The sequence below is a fragment of the Arachis hypogaea genome, chromosome 4, assembly GCF_003086295.3.
Source record: "Arachis hypogaea cultivar Tifrunner chromosome 4, arahy.Tifrunner.gnm2.J5K5, whole genome shotgun sequence".
NCBI lineage: Eukaryota > Viridiplantae > Streptophyta > Magnoliopsida > Fabales > Fabaceae > Arachis > Arachis hypogaea.
This window is the reverse complement of record NC_092039.1, coordinates 1,735,409-1,750,323: the sequence shown is the minus strand read 5'-3', so window position 1 is coordinate 1,750,323 and position 14,915 is coordinate 1,735,409. Positions and strand designations below refer to the sequence as shown.

At 29.3% G+C, this 14,915-nt stretch overlaps 3 protein-coding genes across 4 annotated transcripts; 1 reads left to right on the top strand and 2 right to left on the bottom strand.

The window, feature by feature from the left end:
• The first annotated feature begins 2,155 nt into the window (after positions 1-2,155).
• On the top strand, positions 2,156-5,081 carry LOC112795654 (uncharacterized). Its single transcript, XM_025837701.2, has 3 exons — positions 2,156-2,627; positions 3,535-3,749; positions 4,594-5,081. Exons 2-3 carry the CDS (start codon positions 3,570-3,572, stop codon positions 4,765-4,767), a joined length of 354 nt encoding a protein of 117 aa, XP_025693486.1. The 5' UTR covers positions 2,156-2,627; positions 3,535-3,569; the 3' UTR covers positions 4,768-5,081.
• A 484-nt stretch (positions 5,082-5,565) lies between these two features.
• LOC112795653 (gluconokinase) lies at positions 5,566-8,997 on the bottom strand. 2 transcript variants are annotated; one of them, XM_025837699.3, is made up of 4 exons: positions 7,317-8,997; positions 7,177-7,219; positions 6,564-6,643; positions 5,566-6,082 (listed from the first exon to the last, which is right to left on the bottom strand). In XM_025837699.3, exons 1-4 carry the CDS (start codon positions 7,333-7,335, stop codon positions 5,643-5,645), a joined length of 582 nt encoding a protein of 193 aa, XP_025693484.1. In that variant the 5' UTR covers positions 7,336-8,997; the 3' UTR covers positions 5,566-5,642. The 2 variants fall into 2 exon arrangements, with proteins under 2 accessions (XP_025693484.1, XP_025693485.1); XM_025837700.3 differs by having other exon boundaries at positions 6,564-6,638; positions 7,317-7,554.
• A 579-nt stretch (positions 8,998-9,576) lies between these two features.
• LOC112795652 (uncharacterized) lies at positions 9,577-12,328 on the bottom strand. Its single transcript, XM_025837698.3, has 2 exons — positions 12,140-12,328; positions 9,577-10,058 (listed from the first exon to the last, which is right to left on the bottom strand). The coding sequence occupies exon 2, from the start codon at positions 10,040-10,042 to the stop codon at positions 9,806-9,808; it is 237 nt and encodes a 78-aa protein (XP_025693483.1). The 5' UTR covers positions 10,043-10,058; positions 12,140-12,328; the 3' UTR covers positions 9,577-9,805.
• Positions 12,329-14,915: the final 2,587 nt, after the last annotated feature.

Here is a 14,915-nt window from a genome sequence, read left to right as displayed (position 1 = left end):
TGAATCTAATTTACTACGTAATAATATTTTAACTTCAAAATTTAATTAATAATCCTAGAGCTTATTTCTAACCTACTACAAATAATTCTAACTAATAGATACTTTCAATTTCTATCTAACTAATAATGTTCCACTATAATAATATTAAAACCTTAACTACAATAACATATTTCTGTCAATTAAAAGGCTAACAATAAACAAATAATTATTACCGAAAACGTAAATACATTATATTTTACAGATCCTAATTATTAATCGAAATTATCAACATTATTCCAAAAAATTATACACCAATTTAGTTTATCTATTGTTACAAAAAATTACTATACTTTATAACATTATAATTTCAAGAATTAATTATAATAGTTAACCAATTAATTATAATTTCTAAAATTATTACAAAAAATTCTAAACAAATCATTTTTAACACTAATCTATTATATTGGAAAAAATTCTAAACAAGAATTAATTACATTCAAAAACACATATTTCTAACTATTATTTAAAAATATATTCTTACATTTCTAAAATTAATTATAACAGTTAACTACTTAATTATAATTTCTTGTATTATTACAAAAAATTCTAAACAAGTATTTTTTATTACTAATCTATTATACAAAAAAATCTAAACATGAATTAACTACATTGAAACACAGATATTTCTAACTATTATTTATACATATATTCCTAAATTTCTAAACTTAATTATAACAGCTAACTACTTAATTATAACTTCTAATATTATTGCAAAAAATTCTAAAAAAGTATTTTTTATTACTAATCTATTATATTACAAAAAATTCTAAACAAGAATCAACTACATTTACACTTTATTTAAACATATATTTCTAAATTCTATCAACAAAAATAATAATTAAGTCACATATATCTTCTTCGGTTCAACTTCTAACAATAATAATTATAATTAAATTTCTAAAAATAATAATTATAATTCTGAAATATAAAAAAAATTAACAAATAAACTTACATAATCAGAATGACTGAGATATTTTACAATGTGAAGTTCAGGACGATCAACATTTCTAGATTTTTGTTTCTTTGACATTTTAATTTTTTTGAGTGAAGTAGACGAAGCAGACAGCGTTCAAGGAGGAAGAAGAAAGAATGGATGCTAGGTGGGAATGAAGGAAAAAGTGACTCGGAAGATGGATATGCATGCAATGAAGGGGGTGTATTTGGGTTAAAGGGACACCGTTTGTGGGGAGCAACACGCATGTGATACGTGGCTGGAGAGGAAGAACTCAGACCATTCGTTTTGTCACGAGGAACTTGGACCGTCCGATTAGTCAATAACAACTCGCACCGTCCGATTACTCATCGCTGATACCACAGGCAGGTAAAGCATGCTTGCTCTCCATATCAAGATTCTACCCCATTCTAATCTCCATAATAAATTAAAAAGTGTAAAAAATTTAACAAAATAAGTGAAGATCTCGATTGCATTCCTTATATATAGCTGTTTGTGTATATTTTATATATTATGACCTTATTTTCTTCACGCACATATTTTGAGTACTAAGTATCTATTTTTTGTTTGTGCCATATTTCTAATATATCAGCTTTTATTGTGTTCTCATTAAGTATTCAAAATATGTGTTTAATATAATTAAATCTACATTATTCAAAATGTATAAATTTGCGTATATCAATATTTAATACATATTTTACGCGTTATCAATATTCAGTATTAGAGATATAACCATTAGTGTTATTTTTTTTATTAACTGAAATTTTTGGAATGACCGGTATCATGACATAGTATCAGAGTTTTAGATTCGAAAGTCAAGAACTCTGATACTATGTCATGATACCACTTATACCAAAAGTTTAAATTGATGAAAAAAATAATACTAATAGTTATATCTCTAAGACTACATCTCTAAACCTCCATTATAGATATTGTACAAAACTACAAATATTTCATTGGCTCTTTATACTTTATCAAAATCCAATATTAAAACTTGTGAGTGGCTGGGGTTGGAAAGTGGATCCTCTCCAGTGAAAAAAAACTGAATGTTATTCAGTAGAAGATCTCATCCTTCATTACATTCTCTCTCATTTATTTTTGATCTCACTTATAAAATTAAAAATAGGAGATTACATTTTATTCTTTCCGGTAACAAATAAAAATGGAGAGGATCCATTTCTCTAGGGTTGGGAGAGACTACAGGCTTTGATTGCCAAAACTGGGCGCTACTGGCTGGCGTTTCCTTTCCTTTCGTTTTCCATTTCTATCAGACACCTCCAAAAGACACACAAACTGAAAAAGTGAAAAGTGAAAAGTGAAAATAGCGGAGCACAACCCCCAACCCCTTTCCCTTTCCTTCTCTCCCACTCCATCCAAAAAATAAATTAGGGCTTCATTGACAGAACACAATCAAGTATCAACCAAAGCTGCAGCACACACACTCTCTTCCTCTCCAAATGCTTGTTCTCTTCCCCCAAATACCACTATTTGGGTTTTTAGTCAAGAGAAAGAGAGAAATACCGAACAGGGAAGGGAGTGACCCCGCCGAGGGATGAAGAAATCGGTTGTGGCTCCGTGAACGACAAGCGGCGGCCGCGGTAACCGGAGGTGGCAGATCCTCTCCTTAGTTCCCTTGGTCTGTACTCTCCGTCTCTCTCTTACCGTACATTTTGCTTTTTTTTTTTTCGGAATTAAAAGGGATAAGTAAAGAAGCTGTTGTTGAACTTAGTTTAGGGTTTTGGATTACTAGAATTGTGCTGATCTTTGCAATGAAATGGTAAAGCTGAACCTAGACTTGATGAAGTGAGATGATGATTTGTGTGTGAGTTGAAACTAATTAATTAATTAAGGGTAAATGGTTAGAGTCTGCTCCATAATGTGTCATCATATTTGATTAAATGCTTCCATTTTGCTTTATTTTGATATGATCACTTGATTTGGTTTGATTCACCTATTTATTACCACTTTGAGCTGAATAATAATTATTATTATTATTAATTGATTTGAATATCTCTGAAGATGACATAGATACCAAGAAACTTATCTTCTGATTAGGAGCCTCAACATTTTGATTCATTTTCTTGGTTTGGAACATTTATATGTATCAATTCACCCATATCACCTCAAAGGAAACTTTAATCTGTTCTGTATTTGATAAAATATAAACTTATAAGGGGCCTTCTTGGGTCAGGGATTAGGGATACTGACAAGGATGATTAGGGCAATTGCCAGTTTCATGCAGTAATAATATTCCCAGATTGAGAAGTTTCCTTAGTTTTCAAAAAAACAAGTAACTTTGAGAATAGCAAATTTTAAAAACATAGAATATTGCTGCTGCTCATTCAAAACTAAATGTAATGAAGAAATGCTTTGGATAGTTATGTTTTTAATTGATGCATCAGTATGAAGTTTAAAAGAATGAAAATTCTTCCCAAACAGATTTTTATGTGCTTGTCAAGCATAAATCCAAAGTTGATTATAGTTCTTTAGGGTATCCCATTCTCAAACTGAGTACTAGAATATATGAGACTTTTTTGGTGTAGGTTTGGAATTTTAACACAAGAAGTTAGAGCCAAGGATGTCTCTTCGTATAAAGGCTGTGGTAGATAAGTTTGTTCAAGAGTTGAAAGAAGCATTGGATGCTGATATTCAAGATAGGATCATGAAGGAGAGAGAGATGCAAAGTTATATTGAAGAGCGTGAGCGTGAAGTAGCAGAGCGTGAAGCTGCATGGAAGGCTGAACTTTCTCGTCGTGAGGTATCCATTTCTCTAAAATTTATAATGTTTGTAGTGGGTTTTGCTACAAATCACTCTCATGATTAATCATATATCCTTGTATGATCATACGGATATATTTAAAATGTTCAAGGAATTAGAGAAAGGAGAAAGCAGTAGCAATCTAGCAATGCTAGTGTCACTTGACTTTTGATGATTATCCAATGTTTTTATGGATAACCTGATTTTTGTTTAGATGAATGCCTTGAATTTGGATACCACTATGTATCCCTTTATCCTGTAGTCATGCATGACCATTGACCAAGAAATGATTGTATGAATTCCAATTCTGGTGTCTAGATGAACGCTTGACAAAGTGAGATGTAGCAGTTTAATTTAAAGTTGATGGTATTGAAGATTTGATATAAGTGAAATTTTAATGAACTTTCCTGAAACCATAGAGACAAAGTCACAAAGTAATGTGGCTTTTATTACACTAGGCATTATACAGAGCAAATTATTTGACTAATCAGTTAGAGTTGGCAAGTATCACTGAAACAGTGGCTTCATGGTTGATTTATAAGATGCTTAGCTGCTGCAACTTTCTGCAAAATTAGTTCTCCTTAGACTAGGACATTATACTTTTGAGACACATATAGTTAGGACAACCTTTATCTAATATTTTTGTTGATATCATGTTTCACACGTTCAAAGGTACTACTTTTCATTGTTCTGTAATGATCTGGGGCATTTTGTGAGTCACCAGCATTTTGACGGGAAAAAAAAGATGGAAATTGACTGAAGAAACTTTTTGGCATTATAACAATATTTTCTTTTATGATACTGCTGGTTTACAAAAATTTACACCGTTATTTTTTTGTTTCAGGCAGAGATTGCACGTCAAGAGGCAAGGCTGAAGATGGAAAGAGACAACCTTGAGAAAGAAAAAAGTGTCTTAATGGGAACTGCCTCAAATCAAGATAACCAAGATGGAGCTCTTGAAATTACGGTGAGCGGCGAAAAGTACAGATGCCTTAGATTCGCCAAGGCAAAGAAATGATGCTTGATGCTCTCTGCTTAGCAGACCAGAATGGGAAAAAAGTACGTTTTCCACTCCTCACCTCCAAAAGAGAGGGTTAGTCCAGCTAAGAGATTAACATGCAATTTCATGTCAAGTTGTGGTTTATTTGTTCATTATTCATTGCTCAATTTGGAAAGTCATTGGTTGGTCCATATTTTTTCATCTGTAAATTTTTGGTATTACAGTTTCACACTGATGAGTTGGTACTTTTTGTAGTGAAAATATATGGTTTCAGTTACATTAAGGACAACTTTGCCAAATTAAATACAAAGTTTTTATTGTTACCCGGACAATTGTTACGACTTCTGCATTAAAAATATGTAGCTTATGTTTTCTTAATCCTACATAGAATTGAACATAATTTAAATAATTATATACTTTCCACTTGATTTTATAGTGGAGCAGCATGTTTTTAAAATATGCAACAAGAATTTTTATCAGATAGTAGGAGTATTTGCTCTATTCTAAATTAAATTAAGATTAAGAATGTGTCCGAATGGTGGAGTATCTTGTCAGTTCTAACACATTGATATTTATTTTATATGCATTATTAATGTAGAGGATTTTGTTTTTTATAGTTTAGTTACTTGTTCATGTAGCAAATTCTCTTATATTAATTTAACTCTTGTTGTTCTGGGAGTTGCATTAATTTATGAATGATGATAGGAAATGATTGCATCATATTTTAAAATATGTTAACCATCCGGGAAAAAAAAGGCTTAATTATATGATTCACTAGCCAATTCAAATGAAACCCTAGGATAATTCATATCCTACTTTTGTTTGAATAATACTTAATGATGAAACCTGATTTAATCATTAGTATTATTTATTATTATAGATAACTTCTAGTTTCAACATTGTGATGAATGAAAAGAGTCCTGAAATTGGAAAATGCTTATAATAATGGTTTTGACAATGGATTGAGGACTTAAAGTGGCATCAACCCTAAGTATTCCCTCAGATTCATCAATCTTAAGCAAATCCAACTGAGATTGCAAAAGAGATGCCGGCATATAATGTGCCCCTTCTGCAGCTCTTTTATTTAAACGAACACTTAGCACCTCAGCAGGAGCTTCCAGCAGTACAAAGCTAACAGCACTTGTTTCATAACTTCCCAATTTGTAATCAGGGTCACTTGATCTTAGTGTTTCTCTATATTGCTTCTTCAATGCAGAACACCCAAGAATCACACCATTTCCGTTAACTATGTGTTCTTTTGTGGCATCTCTTAGTGATTCAAGCCATGGCATCCTGTCTTCATCAGTGAGTGGGATTCCCTTGCCCATCTTTTCTGCAATATTTAGAAGAAACAAAATAGGGGGAAGAAAAATTAATAGAAATGTTATTTCAACATTGCTAAAAGCTGTCTATATAGTTGGTAAGTATGTAAATAATTTGTAATTTTAGCTTGAAAGGAATTGAACTTCTAAAAAGGTTTGTGACTTTTAAAGGAGGAATTTTTGAGAGCAAAAGAACTTTGTAACTTCTAAATAAAATTTTTGTTACTATCAATGCAGTGAAAGCTCTGCTATGTTCGGAAGGAAACTTTAGCAAAGAGAGAATGTATGTATCTTACATTTTTATTATACTCCATACAAATTGTTAGACAACTTTTGAGTTATTAAAATAACATAACCTAAAAAAGTAAAAGAACAACAAAAATAAATAACGAAAGAAACAAGACAGATAGAAACAAGTTCTTTATTTCAGGATAATATCACTCAAAGATGCATTGCATTTGTACAATTGTGCATGTATGCTCATATACCCACCTTTGTTTGATTCAGAATGAAAATCATCAGCATCAAGATACTTATATTTCATCTCTTTTCCCAGCATCTGTCCTACTGTGCTGTTGAGTAAATTTTCAATTGATTGATAAGTTTTTGAAAAGAAAATAGTTTAACCAATCAGTTTCATTCATCAGCTCAAAAATTTAACTAGAATAAAGATAGAACTATCCAACATATCATTATCAAGGCGTTAATCCAGAGAAATTGTTCAGCTCTTTTCTACAGAGATATCAGGTGTTCTCTTTTCTTTTCTTTTCTTTTCTTTTTTTTTTTATACCGGCAGGTGAGGTTCGAACTTGACACTCGATTAAGAAATGTAGAGCCATTTTTACACAACCATGTATTCTGATAGTTGTGGTTGCGGTTTATGGTTTAGGATTTAGGATAAACGGCTAATATTTTAGTACATCAACACAAAGGAAAATTTGAATCTAAAACATATTACTTGAACTTTTTACAATATATGTGGGTTAATTTAAGATACAATACAAACTAAGTACACTTGTCCTTATTTTATCTTAATTCTGAAATCAAATTTTTTTTTTAATAGGAGATAATAGAGGTTTTGGTTATTGGATGGATGGACACTTACGTTTTTCCAGCACCGCTGACACCCATGATTACGATAACTTCACCTGCCAAATCACATGATATATATATAAGCAAAGATTAACATCTATACTTTCATATGGAAATTGAATTCTTATATACAAAATGAACCAATTGATTCACCTTTTTTCTTTGGAGCCATATCTAATGTAGGTATCTCTGTGTCTGATGAAGGGATGAAAAATCAAGTGAAGAATCCAGAACGATATATATTTTGACTTCTAGAAGAATAGAGGGAGCGAGCCTTGACAAGAACTCATCGCATAAGGATAAAAATAATGAGCCAAATGATGATAGTAATAATGATAGAAATTGAGCATTAAATGTTGCCGGCTATCACGTGACTCAGCTCCAGCAAAGCAATTGGGTTAAGCTCAAGTCCTAGCTACATATATAATAACTACAAGAATAACTTACGCGCTTATAAATCTCCAACAACGGCATTTACGTGCCTTAACTGAATTTTGCTCTGCATTCTCTGTATTATGGAATATAACGTGTAAAAATATAATAATGTTCTTTCAACTTTTAAGTTGGTGTCTCATTTAGACTTTAGTAATAGGGTAACAATGAATAAGATAGAATAAGATTTGGAATTAACTCTAATACTATTTGCAGGTTGAGGACATTTCAATTTTAAGTTTTTAACTTTATCCGTTCTTAATCTGCGAGTATCTAATGTTATTTGCGAGTTACATATTATATAATCTGATGAACATACAAATTAAAGATTTATTAATTGAACATTTTGGTTGGGTGGTTAAAATTTTTTGCACCAAATAAAAGGTCTTTGGTTCAACATCCATTTGAAACATATTTTTATATAAATATATAATATATACATATATAGAGTACGAATTAGTCAAGGTAGGATTGAGACTTAACTCGCATCCTATTCGATCTTATCCAACCGGATTTGGTCGAGTTGGACACCCACGAATAAAATACACACTGCCACCCCTATTTAGTATACCGTTAAGGGAAAAAAAATTTTGAAAATGCTTTTTTCATTTCTAAATTAAATGGGTCATACTACTATGTTGATGTGAAAATTTTTTAACATCTATTAAAATGAGGTGAATATTTCTTATCGAAATAAGCACGGAGGGTTTCTCCTCCAAGAACTTGATGTAAAATTATGTCACCCATTGTTCCCAAATGTTGATGCTAATGGCTTTCAGCTTAGCATACCAGGCAAATGCTCTTCCCGTCAACGACTTTGAAAATTCCTTAAACTTGAACTTCTAATGGTTCCTGAATACCCTGAGATCGTTCAGGAATGATAGAATGTATTCCTTGGCAGTTCCTGTACCATCTTTCAAGTGGGTTTATTTGCCTCTCCTTTATCCTTTAGAATGTGTGCCAATTCCCTACAGTTATAGTGATGTTCTCGTCTTTCTCCACATGCTCCTGGTTCATGACAGGAGGTGACGAAAGAGTTCTATACCTCATTTGATTCCTAACCATCATTTTAGTAATCAAAGCCTACATCTTTACTTGGTTCTTTATCATATGTTTGTGCACGTGAGCAGGAATGGTAACGTGGGTGCGCATATCAATAGTACCTCCATCATGAGGTATGAAGAAATTTCCATGGCCGAAAGCTCCTCCTCTTTCTACACCCAGATTCTGCTACTCCATGTGTTACTCTTCTTGGATGCGGTCGTCCTCGTCTTGGGATGTTCCCAAGCTAAGATTGAGATTACGAGGGGTTATTAAATGTTGCTTAGATGATTAATTCTGTCTAGAATGAGTATTATCAGACTCTGCCATTGTATTGAAATATTCCTCTCCTGTAGAGTTACTAAATGATTCGGATGTAATTTTATGAGAATAAATTAAAAAAGATTAAGAAGAGAGATTAAAAATAGATAAACTTATGAAAAAAAATCTTCTATTATTGATAAATAACCAACACAATAACTAAAGATGTGAAATAGTGATAGAAAACACGTGTTTAGACCTTTTCTAATATCACAAAAAGATGAGCTCTTTTAAAACCCAAAAACTATAGTCACATTAAAACACACTTTGAATTGTGTTCCATCCTATCTATGGAGACTATCAAAGGTACATTGATCATATTGCTAAATTTTGAAAAGGGAAAAAAAATACAGAGTGGTTTATCAGATCATCAAATAGTTTATAACTTGAGTATAAAAAATGGATAATTTCTTTAAGAAATTGTAATTTCTGAAAAGAGAAAAGAAAAAAAAGTTAAAAAGATAAAATAAAAAACACATTATAATTGCTCTTTTGAAAAAAAATTAAAAAAACTTGAGCTGTTGGACCATTTTTGGTGTCAAAAAACATTGTTAAGGAAGAAAATACTAGAACCATCAGCCATTCCACATACCTCTCTGGAAAGAGAAAAATGAACACCTTGAACTATAAATATAGCAACTTTCTTTCAAATCACTCCCAAGCAATCATTCTCTTTGTCATCTATCCAAACAAAGATTTTAAGAAACAAAAACTCTAGAAACTCTTACAGGAAAAAGCAATGAAAAAAAGGAAAATAAACATCAATATATTCAGTTATTCACAATGCAATGCAAGTATATCAACTCATGCTACTTCTCTGAATTGCATACAGATCTGAGATTATATATCTACTTGAACAGATGCGCAAGAGCAGGATCATCCAGATCCACATCCAACAATCCATTCAACTTCATGTACTCCACATAATGATCCGGTGGCTTTACTGCACGAGTATGTTTCGGAACAAAGCGATGAATTCTCTCAACATCTCTAGCAAGCCATTTGGCATATACCTGGTCCACAGGAGGTACGATCTTCAAAAATATTACATCATCCTTCTCTTGCTTCCCCATTTTGTTTCCCATGGAAGGCAAAAACAATCTGATCAGTTCCCAAATTGAGCACTGACATGTAAGAATAACTTGCGCATAGAATGAATAGTAAGTACTATAACTATCAATATTATGAAGAATTCTGCAAATTTCATCTGCAATTGAATATGAATGAGTTGTATGCTAAAAAAGGTATGCAATTGCAAACACTGGAACTAACAGAGCAGATTGATTTAACAGAGGGTGTTACATATTCATGAAAATTTGAGCTTGACATGGACTCGACCAAGTTATTATGATCATAAATAATTGACAGTTTCCATTACTGAAACTGAAATCTAGGTATTTGGCCTTTTTGCTTTTCTATATTTCTTTTGGGCACTGCACAAAAAACGGAAACAACCAAGAAAGAACCAAGCATTCCAAGAAGAATATTTCATCTAGCAATCAAACCTTTTTCAATTAACATGACATAACAAGAAGCATCTTCACAGATATTGATGTTAATTGAAATCAAAGCAGAGAGAAAACTGAACATTAAAGGAAAGGAAAGAGAATTCAATAGAATATGGCATAAACCCGAAGGATTTGGATGGATAGTAAAAAAGAGGTGAAGATTTACATGGGTGAATTTGATGCACACACGTATATAAAATTACACATGGTTGAATTAAACACTTTTTGCTTATATGGCAATACATAATTAGATATCTATACAGCATTTTATTTACACAGACATCCAGGACGCGAAATAACCCTTAGAATACGAGTTAAAAAATGGATGTTACTGGAAGCATATCTATTTATCTATCTACTTTTTCCTGAAATTTTCTCCTCATAAATTAATCAGAAGAATACACTTCAGCCATATATAAAACTTTTCAGCATTAAAAATACAACATTATAGAGTATATTGACCCTTTTATGACCAACTAAAAAATCTTAGAAAAATAACATGGAACAAGTGTCTACTGTCTACATGTAAAACAATCGTAAGCTTAGAAACAATTATAAAAAAAAAAAAATCAAATACAATCGCAAGCTTAGAAACAATTATTAAAAAAAAATCAAATACAACAAATTCATAAAGGCTAGATTCAAAAAAGCTTCATGAGTAATAAAAAACACAGATATGAAAATCCAAAATTGACTTTCTAATATCAGATTTTAAATTTAAACTAAAGACTAGAAAAATAACTCATATATGGAGTACTATCTTAGGTTACCACTGTGAAAGTGATCAAGACAAATTTCAGGCTCAACAAGATCAAATACCATTATCGATTACTCTTTAATTTGGAGTTTTCTAAATAATTCACGGTTCTTTGTTGTTATCATGCTATTGAATAAAGAATTTGTTGTTGATTAAGGTTAACTTAAAACTTCTATGGTACATAAGTTAATATTATTATCTTGATTAAGCAAACAACACACAAATAACTTATTATGAGTTATGACATCCACTTCAATACTTAGTGACCTTGGTCTTTATCGGATTAAGCTAATCAACAAGGTTCCTTTGTTTACATTGAAAAACCATATTAACATAGCAATAAGGAAAAATCAGTACAGTTGATAAACTAATCACAATAACAGTTAAGTAAATTCACCAATTCATACACCAGTCTATTCACCAAGTAAAACCCCCAATTGATTTAGAAACGTTTTTTGAGTGGCGACTTTAGTCTTTCATTGTTGTTTTTCAACCATTATTCCCTAAATTTTCAAATTATTACAAAGATTAGCAATTAAACATGCAAAAGAGGAATTTTAGTCCCCAATCAAATTTTACAAAATAGTACTCATCTGTCTCACAATGTGAACATCTAGGAACTAAAAGCTAAAAAACCAAAACCAAAGAATAAAGTTGCCACTGGAAAAAAAAAAAAAAAAGTTTAGGGAACAATTTGTGGTTTTTACTCTCTTTCTCACTTGGATCATGACATTAACATGGTTATCCAACTTATCGACTTGTCCTCAAGCACCATTACCTGAGGCATCTTCACTAAATTGGAATGAACCAAGCCAATTTTTTCCACATAAATTTCAAACAGTTTGTGGAGTCAAATTAAGAGTATTAATTAGAGAAAATAATAGCAATTAGCATCGTCGGAGACAAAAAGAACTCACGCGAGAGCGGAGGGTCAATGTTGTTGGTGGAAGAAGAAAGCGGCGAGGACGGTAGAGTCGAGAGAAGTTTCGCGAAGCGGAGAAGTGTTGGATTAGACGAGCGGTTTTCCTGTTTCAAATGAGAGAACCATAAATTGTAATTTCAGATTTCACAGCCACAACACAAACCACAGATTCGTGGGAAGGACTGATATTATGAATTATCAGTTTATTACAACCGAGACTTCTGGAGTGGGAATTTACAGAAAAAAAAAGTTTTTATTAACTTGTGACTTATAAACATATACTATAAAGAAAATTTATAAAAATTATTATAAAAATTAATTTTTTATATTTTCAATGTATTAAATTTATTAAAAAATTTATTATTATATTTTTTAAATATATTTTTAGAGTACCGTTAGTTAAATAAAAAATAGAATTATCTTAAGTTGTTAGATAATATTATATAATAATTTAATATATTTAATTAAATTATTATTTAGCCGTCTTAAAATATTAATTTTATAAAAATATTTTAAGAATAAAAATATTTTTTTTTAAATTATGCTTGTAAAAGCCTCATAAAAATTTAATTGCTAAAGTATTTTTGAAATTTTATTTTTGTTAATTTTATATATAAATTTATTTGTCATTTATATTTTTCTTTTTGATAGGTGAATGTTATAATACTCCCCTAAGGTTTGGAGTTTTGAAACTCCTTTAAATTATTAACATTGTAATGTACGTTCGCGCAATATCCTAAGAAATTCTATTAATGAAGCTTTTAATGTATATTGACAAAATTATTAATTAATTACTATATTTTTTTGTAAAACTACCAATACATTAATTATAACTTTTAAAATATATTTTTAATAAAATAGCAATTATAATTATTACAAAATTTTTTATTTTGATGACTTACTATTGAATATTTAATATATTCTATTGATATATAAATTATTAAAATTATTAAATTCATTTATAAATTTTAATTAATTAATAATTTTTATTTTTATTTATTTTAATTATTTATTTGATATTATAATTTATTTCATAAAATTTAAAATTTTTTAAATAAATAATTTAATTATTTTAATTACCAAAATAAATAATTTGTAGCGTACTTACCAATTTACATTACGTTTATTTATTTCGTTTACATATGTATATTTTTGTCAATTTTTATATATCTTGTTTACACATAAAAAATTATCTCGTTTATAATATAAACGAGATATATGTATTTATAAATAATTAAATATAATTTTTAAAAATAATAAAAAATATTAATAATTTAAATTGGACTAAACTTTTTAACAATTTTTGTACAACCAACTTAAATAGAAAAAATTTTATATTCTATGCCAATAGAATCGTGATCTTCATTAACTGTGTCATCAAATAAATCACCTATATTTAAATTATATTTCAAACTTTTATACACTCTCATGTGACAAACGAAATTTAAAATATATATAATTTAAATTTAAAATTTTTATCATTTAAAAATTTGAAATATTATTTAAATTGCTTTAGTGTAAATTCTAATAAAAAAACGAACAAACAACAATGGGCAGTTAACGTTGCACTTATGTGTTTTTACAATAGACGTGTTAACGTGTCCATATTTTCTATTATTTAAAATGGACGGTCTATTTTTTCTATTATTTAAAATCGTTTATTTTTTTATTATTTGAAACATTCCATTTTTACAAAAATTTGGTTTAATTTAAATTATTAATATTTTTTATTATTTTTAAAAATTATATTTAATTATTTATAAATACATATATCTCGTTTTATACTATAAACAAGATAACTTTTTTATGTGTAAATAAGATATATGAAAATTGAAAAAATACACATATGTAAACGAAATAAATAAATATAGTGTAAATTGATAAGTACGCTACAAATTATTTATTTTGGTAATTAAAATAATTAAATTATTTATTTAAAAAATTCCAAATTTTATGAGATAAGTTATAATATCAAACAAATAATTAAAATAAATAAAAATAAAAATTATTAATTAATTAGAATTTATAAACGAATTTAATAATTTTAATAATTTATATACTAATAGAATATATTAAATTTTTAATAGTAAGTCATCAAAATAAAAAATTTTGTAATAATCATAATTGTTATTTTATTAAAAATATATTTTAAAAGTTATAATTAATGTATTGGTAGTTTTACAAAAAAAATATATTAATTAATTAATAATTTTGTTAACATACATTAAAAGCTTCATTAATGGAATTTTCTAAGATATTGCGACAACATACATTACAATGTTAATAATGTAAAGGAGTTTTAAAACTCCAAACATTAGGGGAGTATGAAATCGGTCCCCTTCTTTTTTGTATACACATGAACACCATTTTTTCTCTTCCTCCTCTTCTTCTTCCTCTTTTGTTATCGTTGTCGTCGTCATTGCCGCCACCGTCGTTGTCATCGTTGTTGTTGTGGATGTTGTCGTTGTTTAATTTTTTTTCTTTTTTTCCTCTTCATCTTCTTTTATTATCATTATCATCATCTTTATCGATTTCATTTTTTTCTTTTTTTGTGTTCATAAAATTAGAACACAGAGATTTTGATGCACAACTTATAAATTTTAGTTTATAGTACACAAATTTTAGTATAAAACACAATTTTTTTTAAATATCACATACTCAAAATATTGACACCCAACTAATAAAATAAACAAACACATAAATTTTAGTTTACATCACATAAATCTTGGTACATGACAGAATTTCTAAGGATGTTGAAAAAGGAAGTTCTA

Excerpts from the sequence above, each read along its gene's own strand:
- LOC112795654 (XM_025837701.2), top strand. The coding sequence starts at position 3,570 with ATGTCTCTTCGTATAAAGGCTGTGGTAGATAAGTTTGTTCAAGAGTTG. Across the intron at positions 3,750-4,593 it reads CTGAACTTTCTCGTCGTGAG|GCAGAGATTGCACGTCAAGA; the intron begins GTATCCATTTCT and ends TTTTTGTTTCAG.
- LOC112795653 (XM_025837699.3), bottom strand. Across the intron at positions 6,644-7,176 it reads GTCAGCGGTGCTGGAAAAAC|CACAGTAGGACAGATGCTGG; the intron begins GTAAGTGTCCAT and ends TTTACTCAACAG. Across the intron at positions 6,083-6,563 it reads TCATTCTGAATCAAACAAAG|AAAAGATGGGCAAGGGAATC; the intron begins GTGGGTATATGA and ends TAAATATTGCAG.
- LOC112795652 (XM_025837698.3), bottom strand. The coding sequence starts at position 10,042 with ATGGGAAACAAAATGGGGAAGCAAGAGAAGGATGATGTAATATTTTTG.